The 20,523-nt window shown below is 39.4% G+C and overlaps 2 protein-coding genes across 7 annotated transcripts in view; one reads left to right on the top strand and one right to left on the bottom strand.

Annotated features, from left to right (window-relative positions):
* Positions 1-5,231, top strand: part of LOC139810332 (uncharacterized) — a 77,702-nt gene extending 72,471 nt beyond the window's left edge. For all 4 annotated transcript variants that reach the window (XM_071773769.1, XM_071773770.1, XM_071773772.1 and 1 more), the window contains one exon: positions 371-5,231. In XM_071773769.1, coding sequence (XP_071629870.1) covers positions 371-816 — 446 coding nt within the window. In that variant the 3' untranslated portion in view covers positions 817-5,231. The remainder of the gene's footprint in view (positions 1-370) is intronic.
* A 762-nt stretch (positions 5,232-5,993) lies between these two features.
* LOC139810335 (beta-1,3-galactosyltransferase 5) lies at positions 5,994-19,603 on the bottom strand. Of its 3 annotated transcripts, none has more exons than XM_071773775.1 (3): positions 18,936-19,603; positions 9,162-9,758; positions 5,994-8,826 (listed from the first exon to the last, which is right to left on the bottom strand). In XM_071773775.1, exons 2-3 carry the CDS (start codon positions 9,718-9,720, stop codon positions 8,312-8,314), a joined length of 1,074 nt encoding a protein of 357 aa, XP_071629876.1. In that variant the 5' UTR covers positions 9,721-9,758; positions 18,936-19,603; the 3' UTR covers positions 5,994-8,311. The 3 variants fall into 3 exon arrangements, with proteins under 3 accessions (XP_071629876.1, XP_071629877.1, XP_071629878.1); XM_071773776.1 differs by having other exon boundaries at positions 19,278-19,603; XM_071773777.1 differs by having other exon boundaries at positions 19,400-19,603.
* Positions 19,604-20,523: the final 920 nt, after the last annotated feature.

Below are 20,523 nucleotides of genomic sequence, written 5' to 3'. Positions count from 1 at the left end.
CTTCCCAGCAAGCACCAACTAATACTGACACATTACATCAATATTATAATTTCCTACTCAATAATATAAATGTATGTATTTGTAATATAGCATATATTTGCACATAACAGTTACATTGTTGAGTAGGAAATTATTATATCGATATAATTTCACTGTTAGTCGGTGTTTGCTGGGTTTCGAAACTATTAAGAATCTTTAGAAATAATTTCTCGGAAATAAAGTTCCACCTCCGTGTCCTATCCCTGCGAGACGAGACCAAGATCCCGGTCTCGTCTTCCCCTTTCATCGCCCAACCCTTCGCCCTCCTTGAAAGGCGCGCGCGACAGATTACACGGCGTTTTTAATCGCACCTCCGTCGTCCCTCCCCCAGGTTACATGAACGCGAGCAGCCCGCGGGTGGGCTACTACGCGTGCACGCTGAGTTCCTTGTGCGGCGCGGCGCTCCTCTTCCTGGTCGGCTGGGGACGGCAGCCGGCGTCGCCGGTCTTGCCGGGGCCGCGTCTCTCCAGCCTCGGCATCGTGCCGCCGCCACCGCCGTGCGCGTGCCCGCCGCCGCCGCGGCCCCGGCTGCCCAAGTCGCAGTCCCTCCACGTGCCGCTGGACGTCGAGGACGGCATGCGCGAGCGCGACTTCGTCGAGCGGGTGCACGACCACCATCCGATCGTCGACCACTACTGCCATCCGCAGTTTCACCACGCGCCGTTAAGGCCCAGCAAGAGCGTGCCGGAAGGTCTCGGCCATCAGGACCCGTACCGGACCCGGCCGCGTCGCCACCGCGACATCACCGTCATAGAGCAGATCACCACCAGCGTGTAAGGCGATGGGATTCACCCGACGACCCTCCTGTCGGCGCGTCATATTAGGCTAATGGGCACCAGAGAGCTCGGCAACGTTCGTTTCATCCTAGGATTTTAAATTTCGCGTTTGCAGTATAGTTGGTCAGTAACGGCGACACGGCTATCACGTTTCATCGAGACGCGATCTGCATGAACAGTTATATTGATTTCAGACTTGTACAAAAGCCTCAGGAAGCTTCTGTAAAAGCTTTTTTACCTTCTTGTCTTTCTCACGCTCCGGAAGTAGGATCGCATCGGGAAAGAGCAGAGGATCGCGTTTCTTTTTATAATTTACGTCGCGCTGTATCACGTTTTATTATTACACACCATCCGCTGGCTTACCTTCCCCCTTTTTTCTTATTCCTCGCGTCCGTCGCGTAAGTCTAATTTGCCGGAAAATTTAAGGTGGCTCTTGAAGGAAGGTTGGGGACCATTAGCGTAAAAGCCGGCGCGCAGTTGCAAACATAAGCGGGAAGTAAAATAGTGGCCATGAAAAAGGAAATAATTGCGCGCAAGTCGTACGTGCGCGCGCGCGCGAGTTGGCTACGATCATGCGATCGTAAATCAAGGAGGAATGACAGTTAAACATCGCTCTTTAGAAACATTCCTGCTACGTTGTCCTCCTAGTTAGCGATCGACTATTGAATTGAATTAGCTAGCAAATCTCCATCGAATAGACGAGATTGAAGTGTATTGCGCGCGTATTAGGAAAGTATTTATTCGTGTCGACGCGCTTGTTTCAAGTATTAACTGCCGAAGAAACGACTATCCGCTGGCTAAACGCACATTCAACGGCGAAGTCGTGGCAAGTCGTAATCAAAATTTCGTTCTTTTTCCTTGAAGAACTTTAAGAATGCTATTCCTATTCTTTTTAGAAAAAACACGATTAACGATTGCAGCGAAAGAATAGTCGAATGGGTTTCCTCATTTCATTTATATAAATATACCTTTCCATTCGACTCTTCTCGCGCGGGTCGCCGGAGTCGTTATCCACATCCCGTGACGGAGAATAGCGAACAGTTTTGAATGCATTATCCTTAAACGCGGATCACCTCCTTGGCCCTGGAGCATCCCCTCGTTATTTGCATTTCGAATGAGACGAATGGACGAATCGAGTTTTAGTCTGAATTCGCGGCAGGTTCGTATCCGTTTCCACTTTGACGTTAACTGTCCGATTAGTCGGCTGCGCAAATATTTCACAAACTGATATCTTCCCTGTCGTATAGAATTTCGACGTGACATTTATATATATATATACGTACATATATGTGCACGCACACGTGTAAATTGTAAGTGATTAAAAGCAGACGCGTCATTTCTCGATAGATGGAAATATATGTACAGCGCACGGAGCTGGTCTCCGGAAACGCCCCGCGCCGCAGGTAATCGTTAAATATTGATAGGTATAAAACATCGCGCGGACGCTTTTCGAGCGAGCGAAAACCGGTCGGACGCACGCGAGGGGATCTTCGCGAGCGGTAGGTAAATAAATTAGGGCGAATCGATGGACTTTGCGTACCTAGTTGCAGATTTCTCGCTTTCGTTCAATTAGACATTGGGACTTTACGATTGTGAGGAATTCTTTCACATATACGTATAGATTCCTGTTTAAGAATCTATATATACATATATATATGAAGGAATTTCATTTACATATATTCTCATTGTCAGTCAGGATTAAAATACGTCATTTTACATATGCATATATTCTATATGCATATATGTTCTCATTCAGGATTAAAATATGTTAAACAGCCGTGCTCTTCTTATTTTTATGTATCCGCGCGCGATTCGTATTCATCGTTGAAAAAAAACCGTTTACGGCGTATTAGCTATATGTGCTATCACGAAATGTCGGCTCTATTCCTATTCAGCGTGTAAAGCTAATTATAATCCCGAATCACCTTACGGTAACATAATTAGTACCTGAATATTAAGTGCTCTAGGTATCTAATAATGTGAGCGACGATGCTAACGACGGTAACTTAATTATTCCTACTTTCTCGTATGACGCACCTTGCTATATGTCGAAATTAATCATTACACACGATACGAGTCATCGTGCCGCATCTCCTTGCCGCAGTTGATTTCGATCGTCGAGAAACGGTAGAAAGTATCGCGAAGGTGTTTGCCGACTGTAAGAAAGTAGTAAGTAATGTAGATTACATAGAACTCGTAGTTGAATTTGTCATAGTTTGGGCAGTGTTATTACGTAAGGAAGTCTACAGAGAATAGAATTTCCTATATATATATATATATACAATGAAATCCAATTAAATTAATACGCACCGCCGTATTGATTCAATCTCTGAAAAGTGGAACAATCTCCGATTCACGAAACGAACGATTTTCAATTCACGTGACGTCTCGTCTGGGAAATATCAGAGTCAATCAGAACGTATCCTTTTCAGCTTACACGTTTCCTTTTTCTCTTTTTAACGCAATCCCTATTCTTGGCCCGTATGTGGGCCACGATTTTTTCTCCCGAGTTCACTAAGTGATATAAATTAGGAAGTTAAAGCTGTTAGAGCAGGGGCGCACGATATACGGGGCCAAAGTCAGGTTCCCCAGACATAATTTATATCGTTTAACGATCAGGTAAATGAAGAGCTAAATCTCTCGTCGTTTCCATTCTTCACGTTTAAATAGCTGTACGTCCGTACTTTCTCTATTACATGTAAAATTGTATTACATTATCACGTCGTTATCCGCAAAAATAACGCAAAAGATATTTCACGGTGTGAACTCCTTTGGACACAGATGTGCCGCAGTTCGCACGATAGAATTTAGAACGTGTGCCCCTGCATTAGAGCAAAACTGTTTTTACTACGTGTAATTATCGACGCGTGTCAAGCGGCGAGTTTGTTAGATCGTAAAAGTTGTAGTCTATAATGTTACAGAGTATTTCTTAGTCGCGTTGAACAATTAAGGTATCCGATTTCTTTGAATCAATATATATAAGAATCAACATAAACGTTACCAATCTTAACGTTCGTTACGAGACCTTTTTTAATATAAAAAAAAAATATATATATATATACACATTAACTTTTGATGTGATGAATTGTTTGTATACTGCCAATTTTTATAGGATATAATCGAGTCTCGATTTTCGATGAACGCACGCAATGGAGAAATCGCATGTGGTAATTTTACGAATTAATCGACGAGATTAAACGTCTTCGTGTTCTGTCGGGACATTTGTAAACGATAGGACATTTTTTCCTAATCTCTCGCGATCATTAAATCGTTTGTTAACGAATTTTACACGGTAGACAAATAGTTCACCTCGGACTGTAAACGATTTTGGTAGAAATCATGGGATTCGCTTATGTCGCCATAACGTAATATTTCGTTACATAAGACTCAAAAGATTTACGAATTATTTTCACTCCTTGCACCAATTTGATCGTTTAACAATATTTTTAATAGTAGTTTATCTGTACTGCAATTATGAAACATATAATGTTTTGACTACTAATAAATTTTGTAAAAGCAAGAAATATTTGAACAAAAATAATTTAGGAGTTTTTCGTTTTTTTTTTTTTTATATGTACAAACATGTATTTTGATTTAACGAGGTGCATAAAGAATTAAAGGAAACAAAAGGGTAAATTTAAAAGTTATGCATTTTCATGAATTTATTACTGTCAAAATTAATGAAACCATTACGTCAATAATGCTGGTAGTAATAAATTCACAAATTTGACGCTATTTATAAATTACTTTTATGTCTATATCATAATTCATAATATCATGGTATACTTTTGTATGGTACATTTTGCTCGCGTAATATATATTATACAAAACGTGTCTTTTTTTTTTACATTATTAAATCTATCATGATTATTAAATTATCATTAAAATCTAATAAGAGATCATTTGTATGCTACTTTTATTCGTAAATTACCATTTATATTAAAGATTATAATTTTCAGGATGACCTAATTTCAGAATTAATTGTGTATGTGTCTACGATATAGGTGCACGAAGAATTAAATGTTCCTCACAATGATTTTGTATAACATTAAAAATTTTGTTCAATTTTATATTCACATTTTGAGAGAGATTTGTGTAGCGAGTTTTTCTAGTTAGATCAAAATCCGAGCTTGGAGGTACTTGCACAATCACGTTGCGTTTACGATGAAAAATATCTTAATCCGAAATATCACGAAATTGTAATGGATGTTCTCGAGGAACCTGCGGTAATCACGTTAATCGCATAACAGCTTTGTCGTCAATCGATTGTTAGAAATCGCGTAACTCCGTTGCCTTGTAAATATACCTAAGCAAGGTTCCCTTATTGCAACACGTTGAGCATTTTGTAAAGTTTTATAAATAGTTCTACGTAGTTAAACAGCTGGACCAATAAAGTATATATCCGATTGTACGTTACTTCTATATATATATTCTTGTTACCCTATTCAGTCGTAATATCTGATTGTCTCATCTAACTCTACAATTATCACAGATGTAGTGATCACTAATTAACACTTATAACGCAACTCTTTTTATATACACGTAATAATTGTATATTTAATTTCTAATTTTGCATTTAGACTATTAGTGATATATTTCAATCATTACTTTTGACATTGAGCTCATCTCTGCGTACGCTTCTTCACGTTAAGTTATATATTTAATGTTGTTTACGATTATTAGAGATATCTTTGTTCGCTAGTCGAATAAAAGTTACGCAAAGCCAATACGAATGAACATGAAAAATACACCGTGTAATTTAAATAATTCCATTATTTATTTAAATTATAAGTATATTTATTCCATCACAAGAATTATATTATGCTATGCGATACTTGATATTATCGCAATAGGGATATCTCCCTCTTTCCGAAAATGATACGTGATAACATGCAATGGTATATATAAAGAAGAACTCAGTAACGAGTAAAAACGTTCGAGAACATACATAGAGGAATAATGCGTGAGATCCTTTAGTAACTAATAATCACCAATTTCTTTATGCTATAATATAATATGAATATATTGCCCAGTTCCAGAATTTGCGAATTAATACTTGAAGTGACGATAGAGCCCGAATTTCTCCCGTCTCTGTTATATCACAACAGGAGATTCGGCTCTGAGTACGGTGCTGACGGGTGGAATCCTGTGTTTTATTCCGTATACACATTCGTTGTATTTTAGATTAAAAAAAAAAACAAAAAAAAAACAAGAAGACAGTACAATGCGAATCACTATCGACCCTAAAAAAATCACGGTAACTAAAAGCTAGCACGTTTTTCACGCTTGACACGTTACAGTTTTGCAGGCACGTACTTTCATAGTACCGGATACAATCGTGATGACCAACGGATTTTCACATAAAAAATTTATAGACGTTCAAAAACGGACAAATATCTGCGATCTCTGTATCTAATTGCGAGTGGACCCTTTGTTTTGGGGTTGTACTTGTTGCTACGTAACAATATTAATCCGACTCGTTAATGTTCTTGCGTAACAATGTAATATCTTAAAATTTCCTTGTTATTACATTACATTTAAGTACATTCACAAGTGTGGCTCCACGATGAAGTTCCGTTGCTTGTTGCCGATTAATAAATTTACAATAAAGTAACACGCTCAATCTCTCGCAAATTTCTATCACTGCGAGAGGAGCATGTTTCCGAACGCGAGACACGCAAGTTTCGCGTTGAACTTTCGCCGCCCTCTTCAATACTAATACTATCCTTCCCATATTTATATACAGGTAATCTTCGAATAATTGGTGTTATTGGTATTATTGATGTTATTCGAGACTTAAGGTTCATACAAGATCACGTTCCATGTTATTGAAAACCGTGTAAATCAAGACTGTGTGCAGATCCATATAAAATTGAGCATTTAGTTTCAAGGAATTATAAAAAAAATAACTAAAAAATTTGAAAAGTAGGACTGACACAATTTTTTACCGTGCTATTCGAGACTCGAAAAGTAATGGCAACCCACCGGGAGTATCTTGCCACGAGAACCCGTCTATAGATAGCGAAATCGGCTTAAATTGTAGATCTGACGCACAGATATATGCAGAGGAGTCACGTACGACGTTCGGAATCGAGCAATACGGCTAAGAAGATTCGAGACGCCGTGCAATTCAAGTACCGTGTTATTCAAGGGTCACCTGTATACATGTTGGCATTTTTATAAGTGTAAATAAAAAAATAGCTGATGTTTCGTCCTTTTAGAGTAACAAATTAATATTTCGAAGGTTGCACAAAATATCAAGTTTAACTTAATTCAATTCACTTGATAATCAGGGCTCGTAAGCAATTTACTAAACCGAGTAATAATCATTCATCACATATAATCGAAGATATATACAAGTAAAATGTCGCGAAAAATCTTACAAATAGATGTCTACAAATTGATTTGCAATAATAAAATATTTGTTCTCGCTTTCCACGTTTAACGCAGAAATTTATAAATACGTGTGCGTGTGTGTGCGTGCGTACTACACAGCAGTCAAATGACTGATAAAATGATACAATCTATACATCAAAAACTTAGGTATTTCAATATAATTACAAGTACTGCAATTGTGGTGTAAACAATTGGTTACTTCATGTCATAATTATAAAAATACATACAATTATAATTTGAAGATTTAAAAAACCTAGAGTGTAAAATTGTGAACGTCCTCGGAATTAGTTTTATTTAAAACAACATTTGATTACAAGCCCTGATTACAGATTGACAGTCTCGAGTAGAGAGAAATGAGCCTTTTCAATTTAGTAAGTAAATATAACGCGGATAAACCTACACTATATATCTGAGTATTTTCCGAATATAAATAATAATTGAATACAGGAATTGAAACCGGTATTATTCCGCCGAGTTCGGATGCCACAAACGCGTGATATTGATCCCTATGTATTATCGCGACAATGTAAATGCAACGGTCGGCGTAAGGATCTTTTCCAAATATTAGGAACTCGGTCGGTCCAGGCATTACTCTAAGATAATTTAAAGTACTCTGAACTAGGCGAATTGCATATAAGTATACACGTTTCCGCCTCGCTGTTTGCTGGCCGTGACTTGGCGCGAGACACGACTGTGTCTCTTGATATCTACAGTACGGGAAATTGAAATCACCGAAATTATACCCGTTTCATTCCTTGTTTAAGTTAGACAATTGCTAGTTTCGCGTAATATTTTGTTACACATGCATATGTGTTTGCCGCATCTGTATGTGTACATATAATATATATCTATATCTATATACACACACATATGCATATATATGTAACGCACTATTATGTACGTGTCACACATAACATGGCGTTTGTACATTGTGCAAATAATCGAACACTTAGGTTGAACTGTTGTACAGGGCATACCGCGATGCATGTAGAATTAAGATACGCAGAAAGTATAAGAACACTCGCTATTCGTACCTCTCTTCCTTTCTTCGGTCCTCGCGTTACGGCGACCAAGTATAATGAAATTGTTCTATTAAACTTTTAATTCAATAGGCTTTCACTGCTAGGCCGTGGTTTAGTAACCAGACTATGTAAGGCTCGTATTCCGCTCTCCGTTAGATCCGGAGGCCCGAACAGAAAATCCCGTCGAGCGCTCGGGTTCGACAGCAGGTCCCGCATGCTCTCGGTCGTAAGCACCCAAGAGTGTAATGAGGTTTGTGTTAAATTTACTTTCCTAGCCAGTGTCCCGGTAATGTGCACGTCGTCGATCCAGAAGTACGGCTGCTTCTGGGCCTCGCGGTACAGTATAAATACACTATCGGGGGAGTATAGGATCGCCCATCCGGCACAGTACGTGGGATAAAGTCTACCGGGATACTCCTGAGGAGAGACGCGCCATTTCGAGCGCCAAGATCTCTTCACTGCGGAAGCCGACAGAAGATCACAGAGAATCAGACGTCTTGCACCCCACGGCGAAAGGCCATGCGTAAGAAAGTCCAGCATGGCCGGTAAATGAACAAAAACGTCATCGTCTAATTTAAGAATATATTTGGCACCTGAAACAAGATACGAGAACAACGTCAAAATCAGGTGTACATAATATAGCCTTACATAAGGCTAACATTACATAATATTAAGGAAAATTGAAAAAGAAAAAGATAAAGATCGTGTGTTCTCTTCAAGAAAGATTTTCAAGAAGGAAATTACACTTAATCAAGCAGATATCTAATTAACTCGGTTGTTATTCATATCGTTGTAAAATTGTTCCGAGATTTTTAATGTCTGATATCTGATACGAAATATAAAAAAGCAACATGATCGTAAATTGAAAAGAAATAAAATCGAGTTATATAACTATGACGGTGGAGATGAAATTCCGTTCTCTTCTTACTTGGACAATAATAAGTAGCCCACTTTAATCCCATAACGTGCTTGTAGGTCATGTTTCTGTAGGCATCAAGAAAGTTTCCCTGTATTAAGTCTTGGTATTTCTTGTTCTCCTCCTCGAGCCTGGATTGATACTCCTCCGAGTATCCCACGAGAAACAATAAAGTCACGTCCGGCGCTTGTTGACCCCAGGTCTCTCGCACGACATGCCTCTTCGGGAAATTCCCTGGCGCCGAATGAACCAACATTAACAGCAATGGCTGCGTACGGTTGCAGGGATTGTGGTTCATAAGGAACCTGAAGTCCGTGATGTTGATCAGCGTGGATTTATCATCGGACGGAAGTTCGTTTATTGAGTAGGGCTGCGTGGAGGGCGTGACGTTTCCGGGAAATATAAGGATATATCCTGGCGCGGCCACACCGCCGCTGGAGTAGGGGATCGGCGATCCTGAACCATCGATGTGAATCCAAAACGAGAAGCATCCAGTTAGTGCCAAAACGACCACAAAGATGAGGGTGCATGGCGAAGTACCGGAGGCATGTAGCCGCCGCTTATCCAGCATACTAATAAGCCCCTTTCATCATATACATCGGATTCTGCCTGCAAAATACAAATAATAACATTCTCGATTAGCTGGATTTGTTTTCGCACTTGCAGATTAATTGTTACAATCTTGTATGCCCCACGCGCGTCCTCATTGCGGATTGTATCAGTTTTATAGAATGTATTTTATCTAAAATTGTGAACATTTTATAAATTTTTATTTCAGAAAGCACTATAAAATCTCTGATCCTAAAACTGTATGTATAAAATACTTTTTTACGAGCAGAAATTTTATAGCGCTCTCTAAAGTGCGTGTGTACGTATGTTAAATTATATATTTATAAATTATATATATATATATATTTGCAATTCACTTGTTTATGCCTCCATCTAATGAAATAATAAAAACTATCAAGCGCCAAGGGAGTGTTAGGTTGTTAAAAATGATTGTCCAAAGCACGTATGTGAGAGAATCTTACGTATATATTAACTTCTCGCGCACGTCCAAGGAGAAGCGAGTTTTAAAAGTTTCATAAACAATAATAATTCTACTCGGAGCTCGTGAGCTCGCTAAGTTAAGAAGTATTAAGTAATGCCGTTCGCAAGAAGTTTCCCACACGAATCAATGGATACCACGAGGGATCGCGCACGAGGTATAACGTATGACTAGCTATCGACACTGATAGCCATCCGCTGAAGGCGATTCTGGCATCTGATTCGATGATTCATTCAGAGATTATTTAGACTTTTATTACTCGACAAGTATCATTTTCGTATCGATATCTGCATAGACCAGAAGCAGCTATTACGTATGAATGTACGAAATTACAACATACACGTACTGATACTGTTTATACACACGCTGTTTGCAATAGATAACGATAAACTTCATACTTATAACGTATTTCCTTAGATGTATTTTATAGAGCTATATGATTGGGGACGCGCGTTTATTTTAAATAAATAAACAACTTTTTTATCGATCAATCGAAATATAAGGAATCTAAAACTCATTTAGAGGGAAAAGTATTGAAACAAGGTAACATATTACTAAATTATTACAAGTTGGAAAACTCAAATATTTACGAAAGCTATAGCGTCTACATATAACGCCTGTGTATAGAAATCCCTTAGCGATAACGTTGCTTGATAACGGCTGAGTAAGCTTGAAATTGAAATTATATAAAGTACACATTTAGTAGGTATGTAGTAAAATACGAAAATCCGTTTTTGCAATTAACAGAATTAGAAATTCGTTAAGCTATTTATTTATATCTAAAATTATGACAGCGTAATTAAGGGGGAGAATTTATGTTCGGCGAGAATTAATGTAATAAAGGTATAACTTTAAATTACATGCGTGGGGAGCTTGCGCAAGTTAAATTGTAAAATCGAATTAAATTGCAAAACCAATTTTACTCAGGAACCGCGGACGAGCTCTTGCAACAATATTCGTATAAACTGCAAAAGTAACTCTGCGGGGAAAATCGATAAAAGTTTTCTTTTAACAAGCCAGATGAGCGCAACACAACAATGGTGCATTCGTAGATTCTAGTAGACTTACGGGAGAACTAATTCCGAGCGCAAACAGGCGACAACTGTTACACGACTTTTATGTTAGCTCTCGCAATCGGCCCCAATAGATAATAGATCGCGACATTATGCCATTCAATTTGAACGTGGAATGTTATCTGATAAAGATATTATTCATAATCCCGGAAATTGGTTATTCAGAATAAAAAATAGTAATACATCGTACTGAATTTGTCATTTGCTCAAGTGCATCGTATCCTGATTGTCACATTAAAAGTTTACGTTGCAATTTTTCATTAAGGACGTTCTCTCGTCCTTATATACTAGAGAAAATCGATTTTCTTAGGATTTTCTTGAAACTGTGAATATACGTTAATTTAGGTGTGCTTTATGCGTGGTATAAATTTTAATACCTCTTCTGGTATAAAAAATAAAGATACTGAGCCTCAAAGTTTTAAAAAAAAATTTTTAATTTAATTTTTTTTAGTTTTAGCATTTTTTCCATATAGAACTCGACGAGAGGAGCAACTTTGGTCCTCTTGGCCAACCTCGTATCTCTTACCGTTTGGCCTGGAAAACCTTTTCATTAGTAAAAGTTGAAACTTTGAGGCTCAGTATCTTGATTTTTTATACCGGAAGAGGTACTGAAATTTATACCACGCATAAAGCACACCTAAATTAACGTATATTCACAGTTTCAAGAAAATCCTAAGAAAATCGATTTTCTCTAGTATAAGGACGAGAGAACGTCCTTAAGTCACGCGAAGTATTACGCATATCTATCTTCATATCGGTTCGTTTGTCATTTCTCGTTTCTTATTTCTATAGTAGTATATTCTATAGTAAATTTCTATAGACTTTCTTATTTCTATTGTAAAATACTTCTGATAGGCATTGCCGTCTCACCCTTACGAAAAATAATGGGAAAATACTCAAGTTAGACGGTATTTGTTGTTTTTGATGACAAAACACGCAGCACGAGTTGTGACGAGACGTGACATGCTCCGTATCGCAACTATATAATTTCGAAGCAGCTTGTGCTATATATTTTTCAGTCGTACGTCAAGGGCACGGAGAAGTTCACGAACGAATAGCGACGGTCGATTAGCACGTAATGAATTCATTACTCCGCATCGTCGTAAGTACCAGACTGGTGTCCATTAGAAACGGGGCAGTGCGTTATTAAGACGAAAAAGCCGTTCGATCGATTTGTTAATCGACTTCAGTTAAGGTCAGCCTGAAGTCAAACCAAGACATGTTAAACCACGACAAACATCATTGGTAGATAAATTTTTTAATTTCTAACGGCGAAACTAGGCTCTAGTGCCTGCTGCTGCTGCACGTGTGTACAATTGTGTATGTGTGTGTGTGTGTGTGTGTGTGTATGTGCGTCTATATACGTGCGTCTGTACGTTCCACCATTGCATCTCTTACGTAGACACAGTTCTATATTGGAGGTGAATTAAGCCCCAGCCAATAGAGTGAAAACACTTTAAAGTATCTATTTCTAACTTTAAAGTATCTATTTCTAATCTCCTCACGTATGTGAGACCGAGATCGAATATCAAGAATGCACGTGGAATGCTAATGCCGGATGACGACCGGATAGTATCGGTCATATCGACAATATCGCCCGATATATATATATATATATATACACACACATATATATATGTGTGTGCGTGTGTGTGCTTACGTTTCCTAAGCAGATCCTCGGCAATCTGCATAAGCTATGAGCAAGAAACCTCGTGTTTAATCGAGATAATCCACTTCGTATGGCTTCGTGTTGCTGTAATGTAGGATCCAACATTAAAGATAGAGCATCTCGCCCGGAAAGCACGGGCTACTCGCGTTTTTGTAATTATCTTCTTGTTGTGAAACTCGGACGGATCGCGCGTTAATCTTTATTCGGGGAAATACCTACCCGGCAGATAAAAATTGGATACACTTCCTATGCAACGAAAAAAATTCACATATATAACGAACGTGATAAATTCAGATATTATCTCGCTTTTTTTTTGTTGTTCATTCGACAACTGATGCCACATGGGATAACGAAAAGATAAGATAATTATCGACAATTATGAATTTATCTTATCATCGATACATGAAATATAGCGAACGATACTCGTCGTTCGAGAGTTGAGATCTATAGGAGTATTGCGACTATAACTAATCGCGATTGCGGTAACGTGGCCTCGTGGGATAATTTCATTGTCTTCTCTTGACCTCGTTTACAAATATCAGCGAGTGATTAGGCGACTTCCAGACGATTAGGCCAGAAGTGCCCGCGCGGCTTGCATATGCGGTCAATTCACGCTCTAATATTCGTAGAGCAAGATGATAATTCAACTTTCGCGTAGCCCAATCGTTCCGACTGGTGAGAAACGATCGGGAAAACATGCGATTTCGTTATCGTTGCGTTACAATTCTACGGTCGTATCGTAATTAGAGCTCGGATTAGTTTTCGTGTGTGGGCCTGAGTCTTAATCAGAAGCTGATTGAACGCGCAGTGCCTACGTTCCGATTCAAGACGGATTTTACAGTTAATATAGCCTATTCATATCGCTAGAATAAACGGAATACTGTGCACACAAGAGCTGATTGCCCTGATCCCTGATCCCCTGAATCATCGGTTCCGGAGTTGGCGTTATCGATCCCGCGAATTCATTGTGCACCGACACATATATCAGGCCAATATTAACACTTCAAAATCAAATTGATGAGCTTTTCCTGAAACTTTATTCACGTAAGTTAGTTTGGCATGAGACGCGCTTGCGATATAAGCATAAGATTTTGGGAAAATTGTTTTCGTAAAGATAAAAAGGCTTTCTCTCCCGGAGCTTCTTTCAATTTTATAAATGACATATTAATCTCCAGCTTAACCCTCGTCTCTGCAAAACCTGCACTAATTAAGGTCCAAACGTAGGAGTTTTGTACCCAAAACATTTTAACCAACATTACTAAACATTTTTTCTTATCAATGTTACTTTATTTTCAGTATTACGTAACGTTTCGAATTAAGAATAACTTTTTTTTTATCACTTTTCACAAGCGATAACAGGAAAAATTAACTATACAAGAAAAGGGAGAAGAGGAGAAATTAATCCTTAGATTTTAAGTATTAAAAAAATCAGAAATAAAAATCCTAAATTTTGTAACGTAACTCTGATAAGCCGTCTAACAAGTTTGTACGCCGAGAGACTTTTTCCCCCTTTTATTCAATTATTTTGCGTATATCTTTGTACTGCAAAATTGATATAGCTTCATTTCTCATCGTGTTCTTGCGTTGTATAAAATATCCACGAAAGATAGAGATAAAGAAGGGACACGAATAAGAAGCGTAATTTGTTTGCGTAAATCGTGCGGAAGGCCGGAAAATTTACGCGCGATTATTCGTGGTATACACCCTTACACGTGCCTCTTACACGCGCCCTTAGGTTGCCGATCCTCAGAAACAGCCCTAGAAAATCAGTCGAGAAAAATTGTGCCGTGTTGATCCACGCACGCGCGAGGAAAAAAGAAATTGTACACCATCGACGAACGAGTTTGCCATACTCGAACGTCTGAAACTGGGTGATGACGCACAACCCTTCATCTCTTAGGTCCAAACGTCGCCAAACAACCCGGCACCGGGACGACGGTTGCCAGGAGCGGCTTAAGAAGGAATAAAGCATCCAAAAATGCTTCTTCGTGTTACTTTTTTTTCTATAAAGGCAATAATTTCTATGCTGCTTCTCGGGTATAGAAACACGATCGAAGAAGCGGATTTCGGAGTTCTTCCCAACAGATTTTGTTATTTTTACGAGAAATAGTCCCAGTTTCAAAATTATAAAGCATTTCCATGTATCTTTTGTTTTTAATACAGCAAAGAAGTAAAGAAATATATGAACAAAAGAAAGTTTGGGATATATGTTATTAAGGAAAATACTTAAATACAGAAAAACAAATTCGTTCCAACTTTACAACTTTACAACGTAACTTTAAAAATATTTCAAAAAAAAAAAAAAAATGTTGCGGATTTCTTTGCGACTAGAAGTTCGAATGTTAAATTTCAGTTTTAGCTTCTATGTAAATACGTCCTTGGCCGTGCCATAAATAGAAAAGAACTCGTACATACTCGATATATAGGAACGAGACGTATGAACTGTTGACACAACATTCATAAAATTTGCAATTTAGAATGATTGCCAAAAGTGAAGATTTCAGAAAATCTATTTTATAATACTAACATAAAAATCTTTAGAATTACAAGATATAATAATTTTACATGTTTCGTATAACAATTTAAAAAATTATGACTACGAAAAGTAAAGATTTTCAAAACGATATTTAAAAAAAAAAGGCAATACTTTATTTACCCCGCAGAGCGATTAATAATCATTAGGGTGTAACAAGTTACGGTCCTTAAATTCAATTACGCAATATCGGATAATCTCTCAGGCTTTTGGGCTCATTCCATTGATTGAAGAAGTGACAGGCATTAATCAGGCAGGAGGTTTATTATCTACATACATATCAGGATACCTCGCCGAGTTATCCTTCGGTCGATCCTCCTTAAGGCCTCAATGTCACGCGAGCACACTACCTCGGCAATATTTCATTCCGTGTTACGTACAAAAGGGCTTTTAGTGTCTACAACAAGGCGTGGTTATCGTTAATCCCTTCAAAGGGCGGCCGTCCGCGCGCGCGCGCAAAATCGAACCGGAATTTTCGCGGCGACCCCCTGAAAAATTGAATTTTCGAGCGAAAAGTTTGGAACAAAAATTCCTCGGCTGCATCCATGATTTATTCATGGCGTTCCGAAGTTCTAATGCCGCGCATAAAACTCGCACGAAGCGCAGCATTCTCCCTCCGATATACACGATGAGAGAGAGAGAAGAAATCGAATATACGTTTCGACTTTCCCCGAACGCGATCTAGGAACGCACCGCGAGTATATCGAAATTCCTCACGTTATAAAATTTGTTCCGGACTCGATTAAAAACCTCTTTTCGCATTGCTCTGTTTCTTTTTTGCATTATCCACTCGATATGTCGCGTGGCAGTTAAAATCGTGTTAGGCGATAATGAATTTCATTATTTCATAAGTTCTTTCTTTTCGTCATTAAATCTTATTTTTTATTTTAAAATACTGTTTGAAACTAGAATGTGTATCGCACGTGTTGAAACTCTAGCTTATTTCTATTTATGAAACATGAGGTATAAAATGTTATCGTCGCGCGATTACTACTGCGGAAAAAAACGTGCCTTATCAAATTCACATGGTTGCCGCAGAGAAATGATGAGATGTTCAGCATAACGATGTTTAAATGTGACATCGTCTAAAATTAATAATCGGAAAGACTAAACAGGAAACAACAGTTCTATTTATAAAATATATATATAAGAATAATTAATATTTACACCATAATTATTTATTATTTTAAAATAACATTATATATTGATATAATAATATCATTCTAAAATAGTCAAATTATATTAATATTATAATTATTCTAAAATAAAAAAATTAGACATTAATGTAATAAGTATAATTTTAACATTTGTTATATATATATATATATAATAATTTTATTTACAATCTAGTACAAATGAACTTGACCGATATGTGGGTAACACAAGTAGAAATAAGCCATAAGGCTGGATCTTTTTGTGCCTAGTAATATTAATCGCGATGAATTTTATGTACATTTCCCGAGACATTTCCTCGTCTTAGCAAACCACGCGCCGTTACTTACGATCTTCGCGGAAACGCAATCACAAACTGAAGCTAGAATAGTACAATTACATAATAAAATTGATAATCAATTTAATGAAACTGACACAAATCTTTAAAATTGTAGAAGATATAATAGTTTTATATTTTGTCTAGCAATAAAAATTATTATATAAAATAATTTTTTAATTACACAAAAATTTTCTATAGTGTATATATAATAATTTTTTTAATTGTTATACAAAAATTTTCATATGTTCCAATGTTTATTTTGCATAAAATGTGAAACAGTTTTCCTGGCGGAAGAATCCAGACGAAATCTGTTGAGATGCCTGTCCTTGGGGCGGCATCCGTCTTATAAAAATGCTACTCCGTACGTATATGTACAAAATAAACTTTCCGTATGTTTGCTTGTTATGACATCAAGCGAAAAGGGCAGGGACTGTGCCGTAACTAGATAAGAGCGAGCCCCCGGCGCGGCGCGTATACGCGCGACTCTTGGTCAAACCTGCGTGCACGATATTATTGATTTTCGAGTCTCATCCTAGATAAGTAATTGTTTTCTTTCGCAACAATTCTTGAGCAATTTACGCAAAGTAGCGCGACCTTGTCACGTCGTCGAATAGCGCGAACCGCCGGATCGTTATTCAATACGGAAAAATATACGCGTATTTTTCCTTATCGCACACAAAGCCCGCATTCTCGTTTATTTAGCACGTCATTTAGCGCCCGTCGAGCAAACGCGCTACCGCTTCTCATTATTATTTTCATTTATTCTGTTTATTCAGCGGAGAGATTGCAGATTTCGCGCTCGAAGTCCGGATGTAGAAAACTTTCGTTTTGGGGAAAAAATACGCGCTCGTGAAGGCGCAACGTGGGAGAATATTTTCGTTTACTCGGGAAACACGGAAACCCTTTAACATATGGAGCGATTAATTCGTCCGACGCAGAATAACTCGAGCAAAATTTCCGGGCACGTAATTCGCCGCTAATTGAGTCTCTCTTTCTGCACATGTCGGACAATGAAAAATTAACAATTGCGTCCGTGTTAATAAACAGGTGTTGATAAGCTAGTCGAAGTTTGGTCGAAATAAATTAACAGTGATCGTGTCTCGCCATAAATGATCAGACAAATTGATAACAAATTAATAACAACAAAATAATTGATCGTTGCTTTCTGTCTCTGGAAAGAGCGGAAGGACCGAGAGGGGCAAAACTCTGGAAAACAACAGGCCTATTCGTTTTCGCTGAACTTCTCGCACAGTTCATCTCTTTTTCTCTTCTCTCGAACGTGAAAAGAAAAAGGGGAAAGATGAACCGTGCAAGAAGCTGAGCTAAGACGAACAGGCCTAATTCGAAGGAGCGCGAGAAAAAATGTTTACTCCGGTCAAAAGTACCATTCGCCAAAGGGACGCCCATACGCTCTTCCTCGAGGGCAAAGGCACCCGCCCTGATCTTCGTCTTCGTTCCACTTAAAATAAACGCGCTTTCCGGTTTCGCTTTACATCGCTTTAGAAAAACTTTCAACTCGAACGCGGTTCCGCACGCGCGCGGGTCTAAAAGCGGCGTTCCAGGAGCCAGCGTCCCGAAGGTCTTAACGTCCGAACGGTGAACGCGTGATGAGATGTCGCTCTCGGTGAAATGAAATTCCTACGCTCGGAGAAAGGGGGGACGGGAGAAAAAAAGGGAGCAGAGACGACGCGCGGACGATAAACGCCCGGTGGAAAACGCCGGAGGGAAAACTCGGAGGGGGGGGGGGGTAGTATCCTCGACGGCGTCCCCGAAAGCACGCCCGCGCCGGGGGGCCCGCCAGCGGAATTCACGCGCGAAAAATCGCCGGGGGGGACTTCGCGGACGCCCGGCATGGAGGAAAAACCGCGTCGAGGACGCGCGGCGACCGCGGGGCACGAGAGAATGGGGGGAGGCGCGAGAGGGAGAGGAAAAAAAAAAGAAAATACCGACGAGAGAGTACAGAGTACTTACGAGTCGCATGTGGTGAGAAACCGCCGGAGCTCACTAACACCCGCTGCGACAGCAGGAACCGCGCCACGCACATCCGGAACCCCCGGTTCAGCCGCGGCCGAAAAACACACGGCGTTAACGGGCGAGCGACGCGCGACACGAGCTCGCCGACGGTTTGAGGTTATATACCGGGGAGGGTGTGAGTCGAAGTAGGTGCGAGTAAGAAGGGGAGAGAGAGAGGGAGAGGGAGAAAGCGGGCGGATGAGCGAGAGGGAGAGAGAGAGAGAGAAAGAATGTGGCACGAGGGTGGAAGGGAGAGAGAAGAGAGAAAACTAAGGAGAGGGGGAGTGTTTCTTGAATCACCTGGTCGCACGCATCGACGACGTAACGCGCCCAACTCGCCGCGCGGCTCGTTTGTTCTCGGTCACACTCGCTCTCTCCCTCTCCCGCTCTTTCTTTCTCGATAGACGCACAGGTATGTGTACCTGCCGATTGTACGCGAGAACCGACGCAACGTCTCTCTCGACCCTCTCGACTGACCGCATGCTCGATCTGGAGCTACTCAGTCACTCAGTGCCCTCAGTGGTGGTGGGCTTTCTTTTTTCTCCTGGCGCCCCGCATCTTTCTTCGTTCCTTCGTTGCGGCGCGCGTTCACTTCCCCCTCACTCGGCCAAGCAAGTACATATGTACTCGAGTGTATACACACTCGAGCGGAGCACGTTAACGCGACCGCGGAACGGCAGGCGGCAGCATGTGCGGGAGGAGCTTTCCCTAGTGCCGAGGATCGGCGGGAATCGAGGAGGATTGTGAACGAGAGCGACGGAAGGTGGACGGCGGGACGCCCCCTACGTCCATTTCCGTCTCGTGGAATCTTATGGCGAGTTGCATAATTATTTTTTTCTTGTTTTTTTTTTTACCCAGAGCGCTCCTTCGATACAATTCTCAGAATCGCTTCGGCGATATCGAGTTTAATCAAACTTCGATCGATGATTAAAATTTCAAACTTTAATTAGATTGCACTTCAACCAACGTCAAATATATAAATAAAATGTTTACAATTAGTTGTATAATTGATATAATTCCAATTTTTTATCCTTTTCAATCCTTTTCAAATTACAAAAAGGGACTAATTTCTTTCTTCTTTTAGTGCCAAATTACAAAAGAGAATTAACAATTCCACTCGTGTATTAATAAAATACTGTATTTTCTGACGAGTTAACTGTCGATAAAATTAATCGGAGTTTTGGTCGCTCTGCCGCTGTGAGAAAGTTCAACGATGGAAGATTTTGGAAATTTTTATTTGAGAGAAATACGTGCTCCGAGGTTGAAACGAGGATATTTTCGCTTTATCATGTGTCCATAAATTTGCTCGAAGAAAACAAAGACTTTTACTGCATGTAAAAGTCTTTACAACATACGCTCATTTCTCTAAATGTTATCACAATTAATATTCATCTCCGAGTTCGATTCTTTAAAATCGGAGCATATTCTTTTGTGGTATTCCTCTAAGGAGTCAGCTCTTTCGTCTCGTTTTTCCTTACGTTTCATAAAACAAGCATGTAAGACTTCTTCTGTTTTGCGCCTCTCGAGTCCAACAAAATTAGACAAA

The sequence above is a fragment of the Temnothorax longispinosus genome, chromosome 3, assembly GCF_030848805.1.
Source record: "Temnothorax longispinosus isolate EJ_2023e chromosome 3, Tlon_JGU_v1, whole genome shotgun sequence".
Classification (NCBI taxonomy): Eukaryota; Metazoa; Arthropoda; class Insecta; order Hymenoptera; family Formicidae; genus Temnothorax; species Temnothorax longispinosus.
Note: the sequence above shows the minus strand (reverse complement) of the source record. Positions and strands in the feature narration are given on the sequence as shown.

Excerpts from the sequence above, each read along its gene's own strand:
- LOC139810335 (XM_071773775.1), bottom strand. The coding sequence starts at position 9,720 with ATGCTGGATAAGCGGCGGCTACATGCCTCCGGTACTTCGCCATGCACC. Across the intron at positions 8,827-9,161 it reads GGCTACTTATTATTGTCCAA|GTGCCAAATATATTCTTAAA; the intron begins GTAAGAAGAGAA and ends ATCTTGTTTCAG.